At 43.8% G+C, this 14,277-nt stretch overlaps 1 protein-coding gene across 4 annotated transcripts in view; it reads right to left on the bottom strand.

Annotated features, from left to right (window-relative positions):
* Positions 1–8,849, bottom strand: part of LOC148822556 (sodium bicarbonate cotransporter 3-like) — a 71,238-nt gene extending 62,389 nt beyond the window's left edge. For all 4 annotated transcript variants that reach the window (XM_088928625.1, XM_088928620.1, XM_088928624.1 and 1 more), the window contains exon 1: positions 8,709–8,849. In XM_088928625.1, the coding sequence (XP_088784751.1) occupies positions 8,709–8,756 (48 nt within the window). In that variant the 5' untranslated portion in view covers positions 8,757–8,849. The remainder of the gene's footprint in view (positions 1–8,708) is intronic.
* Between the last annotated feature and the right edge of the window lie 5,428 nt (positions 8,850–14,277).

Raw genomic sequence — 14,277 nt, 5'->3', positions numbered from 1 at the left:
CAAAGTCACGGAATGAGTTAACAACCATTAGAAAGCTCACCTCCATTTCCACCTGTACTGCAGAACACCTGTGAAATAATAATAAAAAAAAACCACAAACCAAGTTCCCCAGCAGCCCAAACATTTCCAGACACTTCAACACTTACTGAGGTCTAGAATTTGACCACTACGAAGGAAAAAAATGAACATACTATATTTTATTAATTGTGTAAAAGGGCAAACGAAAATGCTAATTTCATCGCTTTTCCAGATTTAAATTTGCAATTGCTTGCAATTTCCTTCTACATACTTAACGGCACTTCTCAGTGCATCATTCAGGCTCTGACCCTGCCCAGCATTTCCATATACATGGTTTGTTGGCAAGGTAGCACCACAACAGCGTGGTGTAGATGGCGATTTACAGCACAGCTGTCAGACGCGCCCAGAGCCCCTCATGGTTCTGTTTACCGGTTTCAGTCCGAGTCGCAGATTTTCACTCAAGCCACAATAATGTTTCAAGGTGGGAGAAACCCTTAAGCAAAGCTGATGTAACTGTACAACAATGCTGTAATTTCATGTTCTTGAGTTACCTAACTGATACATTGTATACATCGCTGCATTACTCAAAGAGCACTGGCTAGTACTGATGATACCAAGACTCCCAATACAGCTCTGTAAGCAAGCACAAGCCCCTATAGCATCTGCTGCAGGGCATGACGCCCCTGGTTGATTTTGTGAAACCTAGCTATCAGTGTAGTTCATCTTCACTTTCATAGAGTTTGTAGAGGAAAAAATCCAAACCGCTGGCTTAAAACACACAGATGAAAAACAAAAGTTTGGAATATTGTATTCACACCTCGTCTGCGCCAGACCTCCCAGCTTTTTCGCCCCCCCCCCTTCTCCTTTCGGAGAAATCTGGAGTCCTGGGCTAGCAGAAAGAAGCGCATCAGTCATGCAAGGGGCAGAATCCAGGGGATTAAGAATATACACAATACAGCTGGTGCTGAACTCCGGCACAAGCGCTCTACACCTCTTCCGATGTCGGATCGCTAGAGCAACCAAAAGTTAGGGAGCAGCTCCAGATAAGAGTGCCACTGGTACGATCTTATTCCGGCGCATTGGAAAATGAGGCACGGAAAGATAATATTTCCTCTGGGAGCAGTGTGCCTTTATTGTGCGACATGGGTGAATGACAGACTGAAAAGCATACACAAAGAGTAAAGCCGCAAACTTTCCATTAAGCCAAACGCTCCACCGAAAGCTGCGTGGAGGGAGTAAGAAAAAGGTGAATATTTTAAAACTCACAACTAACCAAACCAGGTTTCTTCTTTTCTGGGAGAAGTAAAACAGAAACTTCTTTTTCTTTAAAAAAAAAAAAAAAAGATGGATCTCTTGCCGGAAAACATCAGACAAGCAAAAGCAACCGAGATGCATCCCACAGATAAACAAATCTTCGAAGGAAACTGCAGCCACACCACAGCGATACAGACTGCGTGCTTCTCAGGTCAAAAGCTTTTCATCTTGGCAGCTTTTCAGTCCAGCTGTCAATCATGATTAGTTCCACTTAATTAGGAGCCTTTCAATTAACTGAAACAGTCACAACTGAAGGGGACTAAGGGCATACTACTGCTAACAGTGATATTACCACTCACGGAGGCCGACGTCTGCATCAGCCATTTAAAACAAAACTGCAATTTAAATTGAGATTTCAATACTGGATGGTCGCGATCAGAAATATATTAAAGGCCGGACAGCTTTCGGAAAGGCTGAAGCCATCCCTCGCAGAGCAGGCCGAGCCTCAGTTTCCAGACACTGCGGGTGTGAGCCCAGTGTGCGGGGCGCTGCGTGGGGTCGGGCGCGCTTGCACTGGTCTTTCCCAACCGCTGCTGCCCTCAGCTGTGCCAACAGGTCTGAGACAGAACCCGGAAAGGCAGCCGGAAACCCACACAAACAGCTCCGTCCTTTCGGACAGTTTAAGGATCAAGGCCCGTTACGCACCAGGACACCTGAGGCTTACTCTGACACCATCAGTTTATTCATGAAATGCATTACGCAAAGGGTATTTTTATTAGGTACCATCAGCGTTTCCTATTAAAACCTCTGAACAAACCGTGCTACAGGCGCAATTATAATTACAATCCGGTTCCTACATTCCCAGAAACCTGGTCACGTTGATGACACCAAATGCTGGAGGATAACTCGTCACAACCTTATCAGAGAAAAAAAACCTTCACTCAAATGATCATCTGCCAATTAGACTCTCTGGTTCTGAAAAGGTTGGATGTTTTAAGCTTACCTCAGAAAAAGTAAGAAATCAGAAATCCAGAGCCTTTTAGGAACCGTAAAACTTTAATTAAAACACCAATTAGGGTGATGTTGGTTCAGTTAAGCAACAAACCTCATCCTGAATGAAAACAAGAAAACTGGATAACTGGTCTGATGTAGCGGACATTCCAAAATTTCATGTTTCCCATGGATATAAAAAAGTCTATTAGACATGCACTAAAACACGAGACAATGTCTTGTTTGTGGTGTTCCAATATGCCCTGGTATGACCACAGCGCAGCAGAGATGATGAGGATTAACATGCATGCTAAAAGCAGGCAGTTTTAGCTTTTAAAAAATTTCAAACTCATGATAATACGTCAGCTGAGACAACTTTATGCCATTTAATCATCTTGCCCTAGCAACTAGTCACATTGGTCAAATTAAATTTCAGTTATTGTTTGTTAAATACAGAAGGTTAAAAAACTATGGCTTAGATCCAAAACTAAAGTACTCTAGAGTAATCAAATCTTTCAGATGAAAGCAATTCTATTACAAATCAGTCTTAAAAAAAAAAAACACGAAATGAAAGACCCAAGTATCCAACTTCAGCTGATGCACCAATAGTTATTAACAGTAATTTCCACATTTCATTTTCACAACAATAGAATTAGTTGTCAGTTTACTGTGTCTCTCTTTCCATGTTGCCATCAACATCAGCACTGCCTGAGGCTTCTATTTGCATTACAGTACCCCCAGCAGCAAAAGAAAATCCGGTTTACCACTAAATATGGAATGTAGCAGTCCAGTCAGTATGGTAAATAAAGGTATTTTGATATTGTTCTGTAGTGTTACATCATAAGCGAGAGAGTAGGACTCCCACCTCAGTACCCCTGACCTTCTGCAGGGGTGATTGGCCTCAGAGGAAGACAATGACCACTGCACACCCCTCTGATGTCCTGTGTGATAAAGGTCGATGTGTTAAAGCTCATACAGTATTGGGAGATAGCCCTAAGAAAATGAGGTGTCACCTCAGACGCTGTTTGGAGGTAGGTAATAAACTATACTGTGAACGATGAAATTGAAATGAACAGATCCCCCAGTGTTACATTTGTTATCAAAGCTAAATTCCCCAAAGCCAGTGCTTTCTGACTAAACAAAAAAGATCAGCAGGTATTTGCAGAAAAATCAACGCTATTAGCACAAACCAGACAAGCCCTGAGAAATTCTGCATGAAGTGACTGCTCATATTCCAGGACTGGACCACTTCACTGCTCATTTAACCCCGTTAGTCACGGAGTACAGATTCTCATGCACAACAGTAAAAGATATCAAACTTAAAAGGTCTTTTCTCAGGTGCTCTAGACACACAGAACAGTTTGCCACACTACATCACCGTGTAAGATGTCCTAAAGTCCTTTTCATCACCTTCAGTAAAATATTCTGAAACCAGGCAATACGCCTACTTTCCCTTCCTCGACTGATCAACACAATACGTTCATGCAATTAGTTCGCAACAAAATAGATATGAGCACTGGCTGTGGCCTCAGCTCCCACAGCCATGGCAACCACACCACTCGCTGACTATCGCAGGTTTGAGATTCTCCTCTTACTGCTGTTGATGCTGCCCATACATCCAGGCCGGCAGCTACGCCCTGTGTCCTGGACTACGCATTAAGGTGAAGCTGAAACAATTAAGACAGGAAGGTCTGGGTCTTGAAGAAACCTTCGATGATCATCTGTTACTTGCTGCCAGGGTCAAGAGACAAGCCAATTTATTTCACACGCACACGCACACGCACACGCACACCAGATTTTGGTTTTCATATGAAATAAATCTCTTAAATATTACCTGCTCGGCTCCCAACAGTGCTAAGCAATCACGACAACTGTAAAAACAGTAAAAAGCTTTGTAGTTTACTACAGATTTTGGAAAAGACAACATCAGATTGTTGACGCACCTGCCTCTGTTCCTCCACTTCTAAAAAAAAAACTACTTTCAACTACTCCGATTTTTCTGTCCGTTTGATGTGTTGTGATGAGAACTGCTCCCGAAGGGAAGTAAACAATTTTGAGGTCATCTTCCTATTCAGTCCAGAAACTGGGCTTTGGAAAACACGACACCAGCCTTTTATACCCAAAAGTCAAAACATAGGCCGTACCATATGAATGTCCTCCCCACTGCTTCGACCGGATATCCTAACATGTACTGAAACCACAAGACTTCCCCTCAGAGCTGTGCCTTGATAACGAAGCCAGTGTGCATTACTTGAGCCGGAACAGGGCGACAATTACAGGCAATCCTGGAATGACACTGAACCCGTCTTGTAACGCCAGCCCGCTGTGCACTGCTCACACCTCGCACACTTCCTCAGACACCCTTTGGCTTCCTGTAAAAAAAGCTTTCTGGTTGTTCTAGCTTTCTTTTTCTGTTCTGCTCATTGATGCATCAAGCAAAACTGAAAACAGGTCAAGAGCTGCATCCGCTGAAAATCAAAAGACATTGCTATTTATGCATGTATGCTACTATTTAGTTTGACGAGAATAATTAGATATTGACTATTTCTGTACTCATTTTGAAGATGCGATCATTCGTGACAACACAGGTGACCTTGATTGTTGTACAAGCTCTATGTGACCTCATTAGTGAAAGTTGTCGGGGTACCAGTGATGAGGCAATTTAAGCCGTTAAAGAACAGCCTTCTGAAAATCAAAAAAAGAACACCAACAAAGACGACAAGCACACCCTGCTCATCAAGGGAACTATGCTCTTGTGCCCCCCACATGCCGAAGGCACCCAAGCCCTCTTCCTGCAGACCCCTTTACTGGGCGTCAGCGGCTGTGGAGCAGACATGCAGAACGACACTACGCACTAGTCATCGAGCACATCAGACCAATCGATAGCGTCTAGTCCCTACGGAACGCCACTGGCAGGCGCCGAGGAGTCAATGCACCACTGTCCAGTTGGATGCTCCCTGGGGGTCCACACTCTCATGACTTGCTGCTCGTATAATAAGGTTAGCCCTCGTCTCTGGATGCCCAGCTCTCGGGAGCCGAACCCTGTATAGCACTGGCTGGGGCACCGCAGGGCCTCTGCGGCTCAGAGACCAAGTAAACACACACACGCTTGTCCGGGCACCACCAGACTGGGGCAGAATCCCGAAGGGAACCCTATTAAATCTCAGGCAAAGCACGCGTGGCAGGTGTCCAGTATAGACCGTTTCCAACAGTGGCTACACACACTACCTACGCTACGAATGTCATTAACAGGCTGGTCTGCTGTGATGAACATGGATGAGCATAATGAATTACATGCATGTTAAATAAAGCAGCTGTGCACCCCCAAAAAAACATTCTTCCAATAAAAACCTTGGAAATGTCTTGCAGTAATAAGCAATACAACTCTTCCGATGCCCATTATACAAAATTCAGTTAACATCACCTTGATGCTCTTTCATAAATTTGATATTCAAAATAAATTGGACCCTACAGCAGAAGAACCTGAAAATTCCAACTCCTAAACTTAGCGTGGAGTCAAAAAATACAGATACAAATTCGTCGGGTGGGGGAAAAAAAAACAGCTTTGATGTCTCCCAGGAATATTTATGTTAAAGGATTTGCTATGCATGCAGAAAAACATATTTGCAACTCTATACACCAAGCTGACACTGACACCTGCTAAGTGCCTTCTCTGCCTACCCCAAAGTTAAGGAACTTCATTTAAATTGATGGCTATTTATTAACTAGCTTTCTATGGTGTGTGAATTCATCACACATTTAGAGCTGTCTTACAAGTCTTAAAGATTCACAGCTGTGGCATTTGCACTCCATGTTTCCAGTTAAAATAAGTACATTATTAACCCCTTCAGATAAAAAGGCTGGTGTTCTGTGTACAGCTCAAATGTCAGAAAGAAAACTACATATTTCATAAACATTAGGCCTACTAGAATTACAAAACTTTGCAATTGCACTGCAGGTGGAGAATTGAAGTGGATGGGAAGAAAAATATTAATTTATCGCTCCATGCAAATGCAAAGCCACTACATGTCTGCTCATTGCTGATGGGGCGAATACCAATCACTGATCATGTTCAACGAATGTCTTCATCTGGAGTTAGAGAATACGCAGATAGGCCCAATAGCTTCCACTCATTAGCACATTTTTCTACCATAACATCATAAAAAAAACTTCCCAAACGTCAAACCTAACTCTTGACTGGTGACTCTTGACCTAGCACGTGTGAAAAACTGGGTGCCACTGGTATACAGACGGACAGCACCTTTACTGCTGTTCCCAGATTCGCAGGTTATAACAGGCAGGAGGTAAGTCCACAAAAGAGAGACTCGTCTATTTAACTGCCCAGTTACTGGAATGGATATAGTGAAGTCTCATTCAAAAAGACTGAAGGACAAGGATACCATTAAGGCTATATAACAAGATTTCATTTCCCACTCTGTATTTTCGCTTGAGAAACAAACTTAGTCATACAGACAGCAGTTCACATCAAAATAAGAGCTAAAGAAACAACATCTAAAAATGTATCCGACGTAGTTCTAAAGGCATATGAAGTTAAATACAGCCTACGACACCTATGGCACATTTTATACAAGAAATTGAATTTGCTCATGCGAAAACGTGCTCAGTAAGGACCCAGTAAACGGAAGAAATTTTATTTTAAAATCATTTTTGGAAAAGAATTCAAACTTTTACACAAAGTTCATCAGTTTATACAAAAACCGTGTGTAGTGAAACAGTCCGATCCATCAAGAGGTTACACTGGATGCTATATTATCAAACCCTATCTGCAGCGATATACCCGTCAATAAAAGTTTCTTTCTTTCTTTCCACAGTTTAAAATAACGTTGCCTGCGTTTGCAAGGTCATGCTGGCAAGTGGTCATTTTAAAACGTGTGACATTACTGTACTCTGACACAGTCGTGAACATTTACACACATGTAAACCGGAAACACGCAGAGTGCCCAAGTCACATTGTGGCGATGCTTTTGAAAGAGAAAAGGAACACTGCCTCTCCAACTAGAAAACCACAAATAAACGTTTAGTTTAGGTCAGCAAGAATAAATAGAAGGCTTAGAATGACCACTGGCTATTTAGGTAGTCTGTTGTTGACTGGGCATCTTACTGGGCTTCACTTTGTATTTCTTCAGGCTCACACACCTGAAGAAGGCTCCACGGCCGAAGCGTTGCGTTTTCTTTCTTCTTTTTTTTTCCCCCAGCATGGAATAAACCTGTTACTTGTCACTCTGCTCTTTGCGTTTTCCTAACAAGATCGCAGCCTACAAGTTTCAGGAACCCCACCTGCGCTCTCAGGGGAAGCCGTGCGCGTCACCGACTTCTGCAGCCTTTGGAGACACGCGTGACACGTGCGTTTGACTGTAAACATTCCCACTCAAACAGCACACAGTACGCGTGGCAGCCCGGACAGGGAGCTGGTGAAGGATGATCCCAGCCGAAACGCTGTCTCTTTCTTCCTTTTCCTTTTCAGCACGTTACCTGTACCTGTTCCCACGCGTGTACATCCTTCACACCCGTCCTACAGCCCCCGCCTTCCGCCTGCACACACCACGCACGGCTTTCCCTGCTGCCCAGAAGATGACCTCTGCAGCACGGGGACTCTGCCTCCCGTGGGGATGCATGAGCACAGCTGTGGAGCCGGCCAGTCCAGGGGGATCGGATGCAGCCCCCCCCCCCCCCCACGGTACCCCGGTTGGTGGGACCCCCGGACAGGACGCGCACACACACCCACCCACCCACACACACGTGGGATCTCGTCTGGCAGCGGGGCTGGAAACGCAGCTCAAAAGCTCAAACCGGGAAGCGAGAAACCGGTGGCGATGGCGATCTGCATCGCGTCTTGCAGTTCGGAGTCAGAAGACCAACGAAAGTGTTTTTATTTTTTTTTTTTAATTGTTTTTGTTTAAAAGCTGCTCTCGCCCTGGGTCTTGGGGACAGACCACCTCGGGTCTCCCTCTCTCGCCACCCTGTCACCCCGTCTGCCCTTTGCCGGCGGACCCCGGAGACACACGCTGGCCCGCCGGGGGGGGTCCGGAACCCGTCCGAACCCCGCCGCGCACATGGTCTCTCGCCTCGCCTCGGCCACGCCGGGAAACTACTGAAAACAAAGTTTCCGTGCGTGGGTTTTTTTTTTTACGGGGGGGGTGAGGGGGAGAGAGTTGGGAGAAGGGGGTGAGGGGGGGATTACGATCGGCTACGGCCGGAGATTTCGCTTTTTGTCGGGGAGAAAAGAAACGCGAAGCTGCTTAAATCCTACCCCCCCCCCCCAGTCCTCCCTGCCTGCCTTCTTTCTCTTTCTTTCTCTCTCTCTCTCTTCCTTCCTTTCTGTGGAAACTAACACTGATAGCCGCACACGTTTATTTCAGAATAGAAAAGTCTCGTCGCCTCCTCCTCCTCCCCCCCCCCCAGCCTATTACAGCTTCATCATTTACCGTCGTCAGAAGGGGTCTCATCTGTTCGCATCTGTCGTCCTCCTCCATGTCTGCGGCGATCGGTCGCTCTCCTACCGCTGCCCGAGAGGATTTCAGCACGAAAATACGAATTGCCCCTTTTTACGTGTCGGCGACACCACTGGCCCGAGTTTTACAGGCATTAACACAAAGGACGGCCCGCCCCCCGCCGCCCGTGATCGACCCCTCCCGTCGCCAATGAGACGGCCGCAGCGAGACCCCGCGGCCAATCAGGGATGCGAGAGGGCCGGGGGGGCGTGGTTAGGCAGCTTCGGGGGAGGAGGAGGGGGGCGTGGTTTGTGACAAAGACTTCGACTTGAGCAAAAAAAAAAACAATGAGCTGAACTCAGCGCCGCACGTTTCCCCTGCTCGGCAGAAAAGTTGTGACACTAGGTAGGAAACTTCAAGGCGAAGGCATCGGTCCGATATTACATTTTTGTAAAAGCCGGGCAGAGAGGATGTGCTTCGAAGGTGGTGTTCGCGAAAAAGCAGAGAAGCGTAGATCTGTCTGTGACGTGAAAGCATCTATAAACTATAAACTATAAAATCGATAAACTTACATCATTTAAATTTGCGTCAGTAGTAAACTGCGTGTAGGTCACTGCAATATTTTCTATTTATTATCACATTATTATCCGTAAAAAAAAAAACATGGAAAGGAAATTTAAAAAAAAACTAAACCTAAAGTTTAATTTAGTTTTCTAAACAAACAAAAAAAAAGAAGCAGTTCTGTAACATAGAAACCCTGAGGACGAGTAATGACTCGGAAAAATTCAGATGCTTCTCATTACTACTTTTCAGCTTTTACTGTGCTCATCATCCCGTTTCTCAGTGAGCTGGCTTTAGACGAGTGACTTTCGAGTGATAATCTCTGTTCGTCCATCGTCCGAATGGGCATAACTGGGCTTGAGCGCTTTTGGTTTATTAAGTGGTGTTTTTTTCTAAAAAAAAAAAAAGTCCTGAGCAAACAGAAACATGTCAGGCCCCTGTTCTCGTTTTTTGAATGTGTTGATTTTTTTCCAGCTCGTCACATACTCTTTCAGTCAGGCCCCATCACCCTGTGATGGTCGTGTCGGTGTGAACAGAGGTCTGGCCCTTTACAGATCTTTACACAAATCGGGTAAGCAATCAAGCAAAATTTTCAAACGGTTTATTACGACTGAAAGAAAACACAAGTATGAGAGGTTTGGGTTCTTGGCTCAGCTAGCCAGACACGAGATAGATCCATCGTCAGGGATGATTCAGAGAGATGCCGACAAGTCCTAAAACTGTTTTGAAAGATATTTCCATTTGACTTCCGTATTTAAAATACAGAAGAGTACAGGTAAGCTTTGCGTGTAGAAGTCAGATGACCATGTCTTCAGAAGTGTTTGGCAAAATGAATTCTTGTCTAATTTATTACCTTATGTGTCACTTCTACAGGGCCAGTGCAGTAGTCATGTGCATTGCCTTTAAATGTTGCATGCCTTGTGACTTTCAATCCAGGATTCTATGTATAAATCTTTTCTTCATAGAGTCTTCTTGTCAGCTTTGCATGTCAGTCTTTCTGAGCAGCTTTTATAAGAATAGACACACTAAAGGACAGCCCAAGGCTTGCAGTGATACCAGCACGTTGATGAGAGGAATCCAGTCATCACAACTGTACTTGTATTCTCAAGACTAAAGACTGAGATCTCACACAAGAACTTCTATTTAACATTATAAGGGATCTGCCAGCTTTAGTGTAACAAAACCCCCAGCAGTCCAGGATATTTGCACTTTGTTCAGTGAAGTTTCTGTTTTTCTTTTTTTGGAAACAAAAGAACAGTTTTAAAAGATGTAGTTGTGTAACTTCTTCGATTTTTAAAGCCGTACTTCTAACAAACCTGCTTAGATCCTTTTACTATAGGACATAGGTTTTGAAAAAATATGATGTTGTTTATATACTGTTTCAACAGTGAACAAATGATATCTTTGAATAACGGTTTAACGTTTCTACGTGACTGAAGTACACCGATATTTCCAATTCACAATGTAATCTCTGTTTGCATTACAGCGCGACCTGAAGGGCGGCTTTAGTTACCTCCCGCTGCCTGGATAGCAGTAGGATGGAGACCTCTGAGTGCAACCATACTGTTACTCTAAGCTGGGGGACCTGTATGTAGAACTCCTCCCTCTACACCAGACTTTCCAAACCAATGTCCAGGCGTGGTGACCATGGACACTGTGCTATTGGAGCGGTGACCTTCTAATGAGAAGTTAAGCCAAAGCCCTTACTACTTTGTCATGATGGATCCCATGTTTTTCACAAGAGCTGGGGTGTTGACTCTGGAATCCAGGCTAAGTTCCACTGTGGTCTTGCGCTGGAATGACCAGATATTCCCAGTAAAGCTACTGGTGAAATCGTCCCTCTTTTTCCCCTAATCAATCTGCTGCGCAGTGGTTCTGCTGGTTCACAATGTCTGCTGTGTGTCACCCACACAGCTGGAATGGGATTTCCCCTTTTGTGATTCTTAGGGATGAAAAGTGTTAATATCTAGAAGTCTTAATATCTAGAATGCATGTGAATGATTTACTAGCTCCAAGCAAGTACAACCCGAGTAATGCGGAACTTTGCACTTCATCTGCTCCCTTCGATAGCTTTGGCGCATCCCAGACATGTCTTAAAATAACAACATGGTGTTATACATATCTCTTCCTTTCAAGGCTGCAAGATCTGAGAGCTCCAACATCACTTAAATAATGAGCCTCAGTAGACAATGTGCTCCTCTCTGCTGAGATCGCCATGGTACCTTTGACTCCGAGGACAAGACATCTGTCGGCATCCCTTAGGGCTAACATTTCCTGATCACAGTGGAGGCAACAGAAATCTAAATAAGAGAACTTTCAAGATATCATGCATATCTGCATACGTTCAAATGTCTAGCTTCAAGCATCCAGTGTGAGAAGCAATCGTGCTCAACGTAATTTCAGAAGGAAAATGTAGAATATTAAGCACTAACTTTCATGAAAGCATTCACTTCTGAACTTCTTTAGAAAATGATCCTCCCAGTGCCTGTGGTTATTTGTCACGTGTGAAATGAATCGATGAGAAAGTGTTACCGATTTCATAAGTGTGTTTTAATGTCTTTTATACAGCTTAAAATAAAACAAGACACTCTTTAAGTAAAATAATGTTCTTGTATGAAACTGACCTGGAGAAACATGGAGAATATTTGGTAATCCAGGTCCTTCTGACACATAAAGGTCTGATTCCACTCCTCTAATGCTGGAATGGGTATGAGAAATGAGAACACAAGTTCCAGGACTTGATGTTCTGTATTCGCACGTTAACTGGGTTTTCTGTGCTTTTCTACTTTTGTTATCGACAGATTTGTATGTTTAAGTTGGCTGTGGAAGCACTATAAATGGTAATAACTTTCGTTTGTTGTTAGTGAAAGGAGCTTAGCAAGATTAACTGATTTACTTTCCTTTATAATTTGCAGTCCTGGTCTATGCTACCTTCAGGTAATCCAGAAGATTAGTTCAATAATTCACATGCCTTTTTGTTTTATGATGAAGAGTTTGAATCTTCTTAAAATTCACACAGGATTTGCTTAGAATGAAATAATCCCTGAAAGGTATTTCCTTTTCTTCTAGTGTGCAAACTTTATTATGAAATATTTTTACATAGCAACAAGTAATGAAGTTCCCCCAACACAGTACTGTATCTAACAACATTGCATGTTATAAAACAAAAGCTTAAAATTATTTCATTCTTCTCTGAGAAGAAGAAATGTAATGGAAATCGGACAGCAAAACATTTTCGCGTGTAACCATTGGTATAACCAATTCTGAAAATATTGCTCTTAGAGTACTCTTTGTTTTGAAAATACGCAACACAATGAGATTGTTTTGTTCTCAGGGTTAACAGAAACAAAAGGCCTGAACTATATTTGCTGTTCAAAACTTGATTCCATCATTCTCAAAAACCCATGACCATAGGCTGACTTTCTGCCTGCACTTCGGAATTCTGAATTAAACTGAAACGCTGAATATCTTCAGTCATTTGAAATGACTTTATTAGCATACTGGGATGGCACAGTGGTTAGTATTGCTGGCTCACAGTGCTGGGGTCCTGGACTCAATTCAGGACAATTCTTTTGTGGGGGCGGTGCGCTGGCTCTGTGGATCTGCGCCTGTGGCTGGAAGGCTGCTGGTTCATATCCCGCGGCCGGCAGAGGAATCCTACTCCGTTGGGCCCCTGAGCAAGGCCCCTAACCCCAAGTACTCCAGGGGCGCCGCATAAATGGCTGACCCTACGCTCTGACCCCAAGCTGCACTCCCTGTCTTTGTGTCTCGAAATGTGAAAAGACAAAATTTCTAATACAAGAAATTGTATATGACCAATAAAGTGATCTTATCATTCTGGACCTGGAGTGCTATCTGTTTGAATGTTCTCCTGCTTCCGAGTGTGTCTGTGTCCGTGTGTGCCCTGTGGTGGACTGGTGTCCTGTGAAGAGTGTGCCCCACATTGTGCACAGTGCCTGCTGGGATAGGCTCCACCTCCCCCTCAAACCTGAATTGGATGAAGTGGTGAGCAAATTCTTATTTCTAGATGTCTTCCTTCCTGACATTCATTCTGGAAAAGTTACCAATACAGTATCCATAGTGGTTCGAAGACTAGGTCGAATCATGCTATAGGCCTTCGTCAAACAAAACAAAAGTGCTGGAAATTGTTACTAAGCATCAACAGTGTACAAGTGCTGGCTTCTTAAAACCCTTCAGGAATGGCTCCTGGCATCCTGGGACACGTGTGTCAGTAAAACCAGGACAACGCCATGCCAGTGAACTAACATGATTTATGTCTTTGCCTATAAGACAGTATCACGCATTAAAAGGCCACAGTTGTCCATGGACCCATGTCATTCTATACACAGTTTCCATATTCTAATCATCACACATATATTTAATAATGTACAGAAGCCCAGCAGGCATTTCAGATCTGTTGATTATTAAGAGAGAGACCATATGCTTTAAAAGTAGACACTTCCAATCTATTTAAAATATATTTTCCATACTGGAGAAAGGAGAAAGAAACTTGGGAGAGAAAAGGGCAGAGTATTTCTTAACAGTCCTGATCTCTTTATATCTGAAATATAAAGAGCAACCAGGTCATTTCTTTCGGTGTAACAACACACTGATCCTCGATCCTACATTCCAAGCTTTTCATATACTTACCAGTTGCGAGTGATTACAGAGTATTAGAAAGGCTTACCCACTTTCGACACACCTGTAAGCCTGTGCAGGTTTGATAACTAGGGTGTATGTGTTTTGCCACACACCTGCCACGTACCTGTATTCACTCTAGCGTGAATACAGAGGATCTGACTATGCAGGCAGACAACCGGTAATCACGCTGAAGGGCTAAAATACTTATCTGGATCAACAACCGCACTGCTGTGTGGTTTTTCAAGAGAGCAACTAAAGGAAGAAGTTTGTTTTTGCTCTTCGCTGGACTCACCTCTGCTTCAAAGAGCAGCCGTGCGATGCAGAAAGAAGCAGACAACAAGAATACAACTACAGTACATTG

The sequence above is a fragment of the Atractosteus spatula genome, chromosome 12, assembly GCF_055471065.1.
Source record: "Atractosteus spatula isolate fAtrSpa1 chromosome 12, fAtrSpa1.hap1, whole genome shotgun sequence".
NCBI lineage: Eukaryota > Metazoa > Chordata > Actinopteri > Semionotiformes > Lepisosteidae > Atractosteus > Atractosteus spatula.
This window is presented reverse-complemented; position numbering and strand designations above follow the sequence as displayed.